The sequence below is a fragment of the Jaculus jaculus genome, chromosome 2, assembly GCF_020740685.1.
Source record: "Jaculus jaculus isolate mJacJac1 chromosome 2, mJacJac1.mat.Y.cur, whole genome shotgun sequence".
In the NCBI taxonomy this organism is placed as follows: domain Eukaryota; kingdom Metazoa; phylum Chordata; class Mammalia; order Rodentia; family Dipodidae; genus Jaculus; species Jaculus jaculus.
The window spans coordinates 11,605,063-11,616,690 of record NC_059103.1 but is presented as its reverse complement, the minus strand read 5'-3'; the positions used below and the strand labels follow the sequence as shown (position 1 = coordinate 11,616,690).

Here is an 11,628-nt window from a genome sequence, read left to right as displayed (position 1 = left end):
TGGCTTAGTGGTTGAGGTGCTTGCCTGCAAAGCCAAAGAACCCAGGTTTGATTCCCCAGGACCCAGGTAAGCAAGATGCACAAGGTGGAGCATGCTGGGGAGATGGCGCAATGGTTAAAGGAACATATTTGCAAAACCTGCTGGCCCTCATTTAATTCCCCGGTCACTTACATAAAGTCAGATGGCATTTGCTCATACACACAGCACGCACACATACACACACTCATAAAAATGAGTATACGCAAAGTTAAAAACAGAAAAATAGCTGGGCATGGTGGCACACGCCTTTAATCCCAGCACTCGGGAGGCAGAGGTAAGAGGATCACCGTGAGTTCAAGGCCACCCTGAGTGAATTCCAGGTCAGCCTGGGCTACAGTGAGACCCCACCTCAAAAAACCAAAAAATAAAATAAACGGAAAAATAAACTGTCATAGAAAGTAGATCCTATGCTGACCCTCCCACTCTCTCCCTCCTGCCATTTTTAAAAAATATTTTATTTTTGCCGGGCGTGGTGGCACACACCTTTAATCCCAGCACTCAGGAGGCAGAGGTAGGAGAATCGCCATGAGTTCAAGGCCACCCTGAAACTCCATAGTGAATTCCAGGTCAGCCTGGACCAGAGTGAGACTCTACCTCAAAAAAAAAAATTAAAAAAAAATAATAAAAAAATAAAAAATATTTTATTTTTATTTATTTGAGAGAGAGATACAGAAATAGGCAGGTAGAGAGAAAGAAAGAGAATGGGGGTGCCAGGGCCTCCAGCCACTGCAAACGAACTCCAGATGTGTGCGCCCCCTTGTGCATCTGGCTTCCGTAGGTCCTGGGGAGTTGAGCTTGGGTCCTTTGGCAGTGCAGGTCAAGTGCCTTAACCACTAAGCCATCTCTCCAGCCCGCCCTCCTATCTGTAACAGGTCACCTCCTTTCGGGTGGTGATGTGGAAGCAACTCCTATCAGCTCAAGAAGCGGCTGCCTTTGGTTGCCCAGCAAGGTGGTGTTGGACCTGGGTCTGGAGCTCAAGTCTGCAGTCATACTTGGCACGATGTTAAGTGTGTGTGGATGCCACGTGAGACGCAGAACTTTGTCTTCCATAGTGGACAGTTGTCCGCTTTTTTTCTTCTTCTTCTTCTTTTTAATTTTTATTAACATTTTCCATGATTATAAAATATATCCCATGGTAATTCCCTCCCTCCCCACCCCCACACTTTCCCATTTGAAATTCCATTCTCCATCATATTACCTCCCCATTACAATCATTGTAATTACATATATACAATATCAACCTACTAAGTATCCTCCTCCCTTCCTTTCTCTACGCTTTATGTCTCCTTTTCAACTTACTGGCCTCTGCTACTAAGTATTTTCATTCTCACACAGAAGCCCAGTCATCTGTAGCTAGGATCCACATATGAGAGAGGACATGTGGCGCTTGGCTTTCTGGGCCTGGGTTACCTGACTTAGTATAATACTTTCCAGGTCCATCCATTTTTTCTTCTTTTTTTGAGGTACGGTCTCGCTTTAGTCCAGACTGACCTGAATTCTCAGGCTGCCCTCGAACTCACAGCGATCCTCTAACCTCTGCCTCCCGAGTGCTGGGATTAAAGACATGCACCACAATGCCTGTCTTCAGTTATCCACTTTCTAAAAACAACAACAACAACAACAAAAAACCCGCAGTCTGGACTCCGAGTCTGTGGAAATGTCTATAGCTGCAGGGTCCTGAGGGTGGAGGAGGCAAACGTAGCCCTGTTGGGGTGCACTGTGTGATCTGACGTAATTCAGGTGTACAACGCTTGCCTAGTATATGCAAGGACCTGGATTCCATTACCAGCATTGCGGGGAGGTAAAGATGAAGATCTTTTAGACTCGGTGTTCACAAAATCCTGGGGCCACCTTCTGCCTTAACAGCGCATTGCTCGCTCGGTTCCTCCGGTGGCTCATTCATCCGTGCGATTCACAGCTAAACGCCAGGCCTCCCACGCACACAGGCTCGCGTGGCCGGGGCAGTCCCGGATCGGAGACCACGTGCCTCGCTCTTGCACATTTCGCCCCCCACCCCCACCCCTCGCCCGATCACCCCCCTCGGGTCCTCCCGCGCCACTACCCAGCCTCGAGCATCCCTAGGTGGCTCAGGCCCGGAGGCGTCTCCAGGGAGCGAGAGTCTACGCCTCCGCTTAAGCTCCGCCCTCCTCGCTGCAAGCGGCCAATGAACAATGCGTCCCGGGAAGGCCCCGCCCACGCCAGGGGGGACCCGGCCTCTGATTGGTCCTCTCTTGTAATAGCCCTCGCACGTGGGGCGGGGGCGGGGTGAATGGAGTGGAAGTGATTCCCCCGCCCCCGCGCTGCGCTCCCGGGGCCATCGCCACCCTCCAGTCTGCCCGCGGCGGCGGCGGCGGCGCGCGGTGCCCCCGGAGGAGACCCGGGCGTCCCGATCCCTTCCAGACAGGCCTCCACCGTCGCTGACCCACGATGGCCAAGCGCAGCTCGCTGTCCATCCGCATCGTAGAAGGGAAGAACCTGCCTGCCAAGGACATGTGAGCACGGACAGAGGGTGGGCTCCCCAACTTTGCAGGGAGGGGCGCTGCCCTCCCTTTAGACGCTTGGCCTTTATGGGGTTTTCCCCTCCTCTCCGCCACCTACCGCTCCCCGAAAGACAGCGGGATGTGGCATGTGCAGCAAGCAGAGGTGGGGGCTGGCGGGGAAAATGGGGACAGGGAGATTTGCAGTGGGCACTGGACAGGGGGTGACAATAGGTGGAGAGGGATGGAGACGGAGGGAAGGAGGGAGGGGGCTTTGTTGAGACTGCAAGGGGATCAAGCTCTGCTCACAGGGATCAGGGGTCTTTGGAACTCATTGAAGCTGGCGCCGGAGTGACATCGCTGTGATCGGATAGGGGTGGGGTCCCCCTTAAAAATAGGGGTATTTCTCAGTAGATCTGGGCCATCCCCGGGACTTCTTTGCTGTGCGCTTGGACAACCAGGGTTACACAAACACACAGGAAAAGTGTGTGGGAGGGTCCAGGTTAGGGGGCCAGGACCCGTGCACTATGGAAGGTGTCAGGAGCTCCTGATAGTACCTCTTACTGATGAATGACCTCGGGCTTTTTGTTTTTGTTTTGTTTTTTTTCGAGGTAGGGGTTCGTTCTAGTCTAGCCTGACCTGGAATTCACTAGTCTCAGGGTGGCCTCGAACTCACGGGTGATCCTCCTACCTTTGCCTCCCGAGGGCTAGGATTAAAGGTGTATATCACCATGTCTGGCTTGCCTCAGGGTTTTTTTTAAAAAAATATTTTATTTATATATTTGACAGAGAAAGAGGGAGAGAGGGAGAGAGAGAAAATGGGCGCGCCAGGGCCTCCAGCCACTGCAAAGGAACGCGTGCGCCCCGTTGTGCATCTGGCTAACTGTGGGTGGGTCCTGGGGAATTGAACCTGGGTCCTTTGGCTTTGCAGGCAAACAACCGCTAAACCATCCCTCCAGCCTTTTTTTTTTTTTTTTTTTTAGGGGTCTTGTAGTGACAAGTCTCCTGCAAGGCATTTCTCACTGGTACATTTTACAGGTTAGAAAACTGAGGCTGGCAGGTCTGAAACGGTACCCGCAGGTGGCAGGTGAGGTCTTGAGACTAGGACTTCTAACGGATGCTGACATCTTTAGGACTTCCTTTGATCTCTGGCTAGATGCGGGATGGTTTCAGGAGCTCTTTGTCCCATGTTTTTTCAGTAAGTTCCAGGGACTGATCTGAGTATTTTCTTGAGTATGCCCCGTGGCTTCCTTAGGGAGGAGGGCCTTAGGCATTTCCTTGCTTGCGAGGTCTGAGTTTTCCCTTCTGTGAACTGAAGAGGTAGAGACAGAAGAAAGAGAGGGAGACCAGATGGAGGTCTGGGGTCCACCCACCGTCCACCGGGGCTTCGTGGTGAGCTCCCGGCTGCTAAGAGCGCGTGGAGGGGCGGGGGCATCTTATTTATCTGGAGTTTACAGTGGCCCCTGTGAGCTTCCCAGCACGCCCTGCGAGCCGGGATCGTTCCAGTTCAAGGCCCCCTGGGCCTGAAGAGGCCAGTTACTATGGCAATGGTGAGAGAGTTGGTGGGGGGGGGGGCGCTGTGCTTACCTCCAGGTGGGTTTTATGAACCAGGCGCGGAGGTGGAGAGCAAGATGCGAATGGGGCCTCTTGGATAGGAACTAGAGGAGATCAGAGAAGGGTCTCGGTGTGTGTCCCCCCCGCCCTCCCAAGGCCCCGCCTCTCAGCACCTCCCTTCCCTGGGCACTGCTTGCTAACTAGGTCATCTTGGCCTCTTCTGGCTGGTGGCGGCTGGGAGGAGCAGCCCCTCGTCTCTCGCCTCCCTCCCCATCTCCGAGGCAGCTGGCCCTGGTGCCTGACTCCAGGCTCTCACCAGCCCCAAGGGTTGAAGCTCGCGCGCTGTGTCTTCCCTGGGTCGCGCAGCTCAAGGACTCCTGGCAAGGAGTCTCCATTCCCAGGGTGGTGGTGGTGTGGGGCCGGGGTCACCCAGTCTTACTGATTTTTATTTTCCCCTCTCCCTGCCTCACTTCCCTCTTACAGCCGTCATCACCTCTACTCTTGGTTTGTCCCACGGTGGCTGATGTGAACTGATGCCTCTAAATCCAGCCCTTAAACTGTCTCATAAATTTTACCCTCTCCATTTGGGGCTGTTTCCTTAGCACCTCTGCTTTTGGGTGTTAAGGCTCTTCTGCCCTTCCTTGTAGACTCCCTCAGAGGACTCCTATTCACCCTCCAGCGCCCTTGTCAAAGTTCTCTTTTCTAGAGCTTTCCCTAGTGCCTTTGGCTAGTGTTCTGCAAGCGCTCTGATCGCCTGGAGGAAGCCCTGGGTGCAGCAGGTGCCCCGTTAGAGGCTCCTTGTCCCCAAGAAGTGTGAAGGCAGGGACCATGACTTGTCTTGTCATCGCTGGTACCTTGAGAGACATGGCCACACGACTTGTCCCGGGCCAGCCTCAAACTCGCTGATTCTCCTGCCTCCAGCCTCCTGAGTGCTAGAAATTACCTGACATCCACCTGGGGTGGGGGGGTGCTGTGATCCTCTGAGCTGCCTGCCTCTGACTGTTCCCTCCCATCTCCCATCCCCGGGTGTCTCCATCTGTTGGGCGAAAAGCTGAGTCCCCTAATGGCCAGTGACCCATTGGCTCCTACACCCGGTGGCCCTGGGGACAGGCCCAGGGCTATTTCAGGGTTTGCCCTCTCCTTCCTCTTCCACATGCTAGAAACTGCCAAGGCCCTAAATATAGAGGCCCACAAGGAGCCAGACCAGGCCAGTGGCCACTGCCTTGAGGAAAGAAAAGTAGGAGAAGGGCCCAGCCTCGAGGTCTCAGTTGGGTGGAGGGCATTGGTTGGTCCAAGAGCTCACCAAAGGTGGCGTGATGGTACGCATCTTTAATCCCAGCATTCAGCACTCGGGAGGCAGAGGCTGTGAGTTCGCTGTGAGTTCGAGGCCAGCCTGGGACTACAGACTGAGTTCCAGGTCAGCCTGGGCTAGAAAAGCCTACCTAGAAAAAACAAAAAACAAAAATAAAAATCTTGGGCTGTAGAGATGGCTCAGAGGTTAAGACGCTTGCCAGTAAAGCCAAAGGAACCAGGTTCGATTCCCTAGAACCCACATGAACCAGATGCACAAGGTGATACCTGCGTCTGGAGTTTGTTTGCAGTAGCTAGAGTTCCTGGCAGGTCCATTCTCTCTCTCTCTCAAATAAATAAAAAATATTTAAAAAATAAAAAACTTAAAATTTACATAACTCCCTCCCACCACACTTTTTTGTTCCCTCTTCCTCATATCTTCCACCACTGAACCCACTTTTTTTTTTTTTTTTTTTCCTGAGGTAAGGTCTTGCTGTAGCTCAGGCTGACCTGGCACTCACTATGTAGTCTCAGGGTGGCCTCCAACTCTCAGTGATCCTCCTACTTTTGCCTCCCAAGTGCTGGAATTAAAGGCATGTGCCACCACACCTGGCTTCTTTTTCTTTTGTCTTTTTCTTTTTGTTTATTTTTATTTATTTATCTGAGAACAACAGACAGAGAGAGAGAGAAAAAAGCAGATAGATAGAATGGGTGTGCCAGGGCCTCTAGCCACTGCACATGAACTCCAGATGCATGTGCTACCTTGTGCATCTGGCTTTTGTAGGTCCTGGGGAATCGAGCCTTGACCTGGTGTCCTTAGGCTTCATAGGCAAGCACTTAACCACTAAACCAGCCCTTTAATTTTATTTTGTTTTTGTTTTTTCTAGGAAGGGTCTCACTCTAGCACAGGCTGATCTGAAATTCACTATGTAGTCTCAGCGTGGCCTCAAACTCACAGTGATCCTTCTAAAGTGCTGGGATCAAAAGCGAGTGCCACTATGCCCAGCATTTTTTTTTAATCTTGTTTAGTTATGATAGAGAAAGAATGGGTACGCCAGGGCCTCTAGCCACTGCAAATGAACTCCATATGTGTATGCCACCACGTGCATCTGGCTTACATGGATTCTAGGGAATCAAACCTGGGTCCTTAGGCTTAGCAGGCAAGTGCCATAACCACTAAGCCATCTCTTCAGCCCTGAACCCATGCTTCTTTCCTACGGTTTCCTCTTCTATACTGATGTATTTTTCTCTTCTCCTTCTCCATCATCTATGACAGCCTGTTGGTGGACCCAGTATCATGCATGTCTTGTGCAGGCGGCCTCGAACTCACAGTGATCCTTCTACCTCTGCCTCCTGGCAGCCCTGGCCTAGGCCCCCCCTCAAGCTTAGGCCCCCCCCCACCCGCAGGCCTCATTCTGCCCTGTAGCTCACCGCGGGCTCCGCCCCCAGCTAGGCTTGGCCATCTGGCCTGCCCCCTGCCCCCCATCAGGCCCACCCTGAATTTAGTAGGTGTAGGCCCTCTTGTAGCCCACGATTGTTGATAGCTTGATAATGGAGAGCGGGCTTATGGTTGGATATGGTTCTGACTTGTTTCCCAGCTCCAGCTATGGGTCCCGTTCCACTGAGGGGATCAGTTAGCCAAATCACGAGCAGTTGGTTTCCCACCGTGTCTGTGTGCCACTATTACACTTGAGTGGGCATCACGACAGGTTATTTGCTGCTAAGTAGGTTAGACCATGAGTTGCTTGGACAGATATTGGTCATTTTCCCCCAGTCGCCCATGTAGCACCTTCTGGCACTAGATGCGCTGTCTGGGGACTGACTCTCTTCCAGCTTCCAGCCATGCGATTCCATTTTATGTGTCAACCACATATGGTGTTTTCAGCAGTAGGGTCTTACCACTAACCTTTGGTGGGTCATCAAGTACTCTGACAGAAATCTGTCTTTCTTTTAGGAAACCTTGTAGGTCTCTCTGATCAAAAGCTCATTGTGGATGAAAGCCACATGCTGGTACTGGGAGTTACCAATCAGTGCCCACTAAGAAAAGGAAGAAAAAGATAACTAATATAAAAGAGTTAGAGAGAGGAGAGAGAGAGGAGCTGTAGAAGATTAACATCTGTCTTCCTTATACCCTCTCCAGTGTCTTGTGGCTCAGGTGTTCCCTCAAAGGCCTGGTGAAGGTTCAACCATTTGGTCTGCCTTTTAGGATGTAGAATTTTATGGTACCATTTGGGTCTAGATTTGTGTCTCCCACCCCCTACTTTGCCCTCCCCTCCCTCTCCACCCATCCTATTAAATTACTGGATATGTAGGCATCCTGGGGAGGGGAGGGGAGAAGAGGGAAGGGAAGGGACAAAGAGGGAAGGGAAGGGGGGCTGGAGAGATGGCTCAGCAGTTAGAGGCACTGGCTTGCAAAGCCTGTTGGCCTGGGTTCAGTTCCCCAGTACCCACATGAAGCCAGAGAGTAGGACATGGTTTTGGAGTTTGTTTGCAGCAGCAGGAGGCCCTGGTGTATCTATCTGTCTCTTTCTCTCTCCCCACCCGTTGTTGCAAATAAACACAAAATATAAAACACAACCCTGAGAGGCCACCACAACAATCCTTGACCTCTGCCATGCGCTCCACTCCTGGGGTGCACTGGCCTGGAGTACCCCAGTTTTGGGCTGATGCCATACAAATTAAGGTACTCATGCAGGGGGTTCCCTGGAAGAGAGGGCTCTTGGATGATCACAAGAGGGGGTGTGGGGAGGGTCTTCAAAAGTCTCATCCTCCTGACCTGATGCCATCTTAGGGACGCAGGGCAGCTCCTCTGTAGGCTGAGATTAGTTCCCATTTTACAAATGCCAAAATAGCCTGGGCAGACATTTCCTGTTTGTGACAAGGTTCTTGGAGCCCAGTGTCATTCTTTATGAGAAAATCCCCTTCATAAAATTAGGAAATTAGGCTGCAGGCTTGGCTCAGTGGTAGAGCTCCTGCCTAGAATCCCCCAGTGAGAGGCTGGGGGCGTGGCTCAGTGGTAGAGCTCCTGCCTAGAATCCCCCAGTGAGGGGCTGGGGGCGTGGCTCAGTGGCAGAGCTCCTGCCTAGAATTCCCCAGTGAGGGGCTGGGGGCCTGGCTCAGTGGTAGAGCTCCTGCCTAGAATCCCCAGTGAGGGGCTGGAAGCCTGGCTCAGTGGTTGATTGCTTGCCTAACAATTCATAATGCCTCTGGTTCAATTTCCCCAACCATTAAATAAATAATAAATAAAATGTTTAAAAAAGGAAGTAGAAGGCTGGAGAAATGACTTAGAAGTTAAGGTACTTGCCTACACAGCATAAGAACCTGGGTTCAATTTCCCAGTGCCCACGTAAGGCCAGATGCACATACGTTTGCAGTGGCTAGATGCACTAGCGTGCCCATTCTCTCCCTTTCCTTCTCTGCCTCTTCTCTCTCTCTCTCCATTTGCAAATAAATAATTAAATTAAAAGGAAGTATAAGTTGGCGTTTCCCCAGCCTCCAAGATGTAATTGCACTTCCTTTTTATGGACAGGAGGCCCCTCCCGAGAATAATTAAAGAGGTAGTCCACACACACACACACATTTTTTTTTTTTAAATTTTTGAGGTAGGATTTCACTCCAGCCCAGACTGACCTGGAATTAACTATGTAGTCTCAGGGTGGCCTCGAACTCGGCTATCCTCCTACCTTTGGCTCCCGAGTGCAGGGATTAAAGGCGTGCGCCACCACGCCCGGCTCACACCCCCATTTTTAACCATTTTTAACCTCTCAACCTCATGGGACGTTCCAGTGGAAGGTCTCTGGCTTGATTTCTTCAGCTCTCCTTTCTCAGAGGGTTTAGAGCTCTGGAAGGCAGGTTAACGTGTCCATTCATTCATTTGTTCGTTAAACGCTGGGCCTCCCTCTAGTGCCAATTTCTGTGTAGTCCCCACCACCAGAGACAGATAATGGCAATGTATTCCTGTCAGGAGTAAGATGGGGAAGAGCAGAGTGGGACCGGGGAAATCTCAGGGGAGCCCCCGACTCTTATCTCTGAGTTGGGGTAGGGTTCTTATATTAAAAAAAAAAAAAAAAAAAACAAGTCTCCTGCTGGGCGTGGTGATGCACGCCTTTAATCCCAGCAGTCGGGAGACAGAGGTAGGAGGATCGCCATGAGTTCGAGGCCACCCCGAGAATACAGAGTGAATTCCAGGTCAGCCTGGGCTAGAGTTACACCCTACCTCGAAAAACCAAAAAGGAGGAGGAAAAAAAAAAAAAAAAAAAAGGTCTGCAGGTAGCGGGGAGAGCACTGTGGACACTCGGAGGGGAGAAACTTGAAGTGTTCAGAGTAGCCAGAGTTGCTGGAACTGTTCGGGCGCAAATCGGGCTGGGGAGGAGCAGCGAGCAGCGCCCCGTCCCTGCGCACGTGCGGACCCGGCGCCCCCGTGCGGGTCTGGACGGTCCCTCCTGGCCCCCTCCCCCGACAGAGCGAGGGCCACACGTTCCGAGCCAAGCAGCCCTCGGTATCCAGCCCCGGGGGCAGGTGCCTAAGCCTGGCACGTCCTCGGGATGCTGCCCAGGGGCCCCGCCGCAGAGCGCATCCCACCGACTCGGCCCGCATTAGGCAAAGCCTGCCCTAAGCTCCGCCCCTAAGATAACACATCCCACAAACCCCGCCCCCAACAGGCCTCCCACAAAGCCACACCCCCCCCAAGAAAGTTTCCAGCTGTCTGTCCTGCCCCCAGTTCCCGAAACCCCCAACCCCCAAGAGACCCTCTGCCAGGCTCCCCCTTCCCACCCGCAAATCCCGCTCCCAACAAGCATCCCCCCCCACCCCGGCTTGCCCCCAGGCTCTTTCCCAGAAAGGACCCCAACCCCCTCCCGCAGGTCTTCCGCCCCACACCTCCCCGCAGCCCCGCCCCAGGCCTAGGCTCCGCCCCCAGCTAGGCTTCCGCCATCTGGCCCACCCCTTCCCCCCCATCAGGCCCACCTTTGGCTCTTCTGTCTTGCAGCACCGGCAGCAGCGACCCCTACTGCATCGTGAAGGTGGACAACGAGCCCATCATCAGGTACTGCCCTCCTGGCGCTTCGTGGGCCAGAGACCCTCCACCCAGCCACCTGCTCCCCCCACAGGGAATAGAAGAGCACTGGAAATCAATCCTTAATCCCCTGGGTATCCCATCACGTCAAATCCTGAACACTACAGGTAGCTGAGAAGGACCACCTGTATAACTTGACTTGCTAATAATAATAATAATAATATTTTTTTTGAGGTAGGGTCTTGCTCTAGCCCAGACTAACCTGGAATTCACTATGTAGTCTCAGGGTAGCCTCGAACTCACGGTGATCCTCCTACCTCTGCCTCCCGAATGCTGGGATTAAAGGCGTGCACCGCCATGCCCAGCTGACTTGCTAATAATTGGCCTTGAAAACCTGTCTAGGAATTATCTACTGAGCACAACGCCAAGTGCCTTTCAGCTGCCTCCGTTCGTCTTCCCAAGATATACGTCCCCCTGGTTCCAACACTGTCTCCACCCCCTGCTAACCCTTGGTCAGCCTGTCAGAGTCATCACAGTGGAAACCAAATCGTTATACCCCTTTTACAGATGAGGACACCGCGGTTCCCACTAGTTACCTGCTTCCGTCACTGAACTAAGAAGCTAGCCCAAGTGTGGCTGATCCCAGAGCCTGCCCTTTGCTCTGACTTGGGGCCCCTCTCCCAGGGATTGTCCCCCAATGACCACCCCCCAATAAAACTGATCTTGGACCAGGTGTGGTGGTGCACGCCTTTATCCCAACACTTGGGAGGCAGAGGTGGGAGGATCGCCTTGAATTCGAGGCCACCCTAAGACGACCTGGAAAAAAACAAAACAAAATCCTGATCTTGCGACTGGGAACATGGCTCAGTGGGTAAGAGCCCTTGTTGCAAAAACACGAGGACCTGAGTTCAGTGCCCAGAGCCCACGTTAAAAACCAGGGTATGGCCACATATGTCTGTAATGCCAGTCCTGAGGTGGGCGCAGACAGGGACTCACTGGGGCTTGCTGGTTAGCCAGTCTGACTTCGTGTCAAGGAAAGGAAGTAACGCGATCGAGGAGTCATCTTAGCCTGTGCCCAGAAGGCTCACTTGCCCCTGGGTGCCCCTTCCTGCATGGTCTGCATAATTTCTGGACAAGTCTTTGTTGACCTATCCCACAGCCAGGTCCCTGCTTCTAAAGTTCATGACCAGGGCTGGAGAGATGGCTTTAGCGGTTAAGGCGCTTGCCTGCAAAGCCAAAGGATCCTGGTTAAAC

At 52.6% G+C, this 11,628-nt stretch overlaps 1 protein-coding gene across 1 annotated transcript in view; it reads left to right on the top strand.

Moving 5' to 3' along the window:
- Window positions 1–2,398: 2,398 nt before the first annotated feature.
- Window positions 2,399–11,628, top strand: part of Rasa4b (RAS p21 protein activator 4B) — a 40,400-nt gene continuing 31,170 nt past the window's right edge. Inside the window, exons 1-2 of the mRNA XM_045144709.1 lie at window positions 2,399–2,531; window positions 10,348–10,404. Of these exons, the coding sequence (XP_045000644.1) occupies window positions 2,467–2,531; window positions 10,348–10,404 (122 nt within the window). The 5' untranslated portion in view covers window positions 2,399–2,466. The remainder of the gene's footprint in view (window positions 2,532–10,347; window positions 10,405–11,628) is intronic.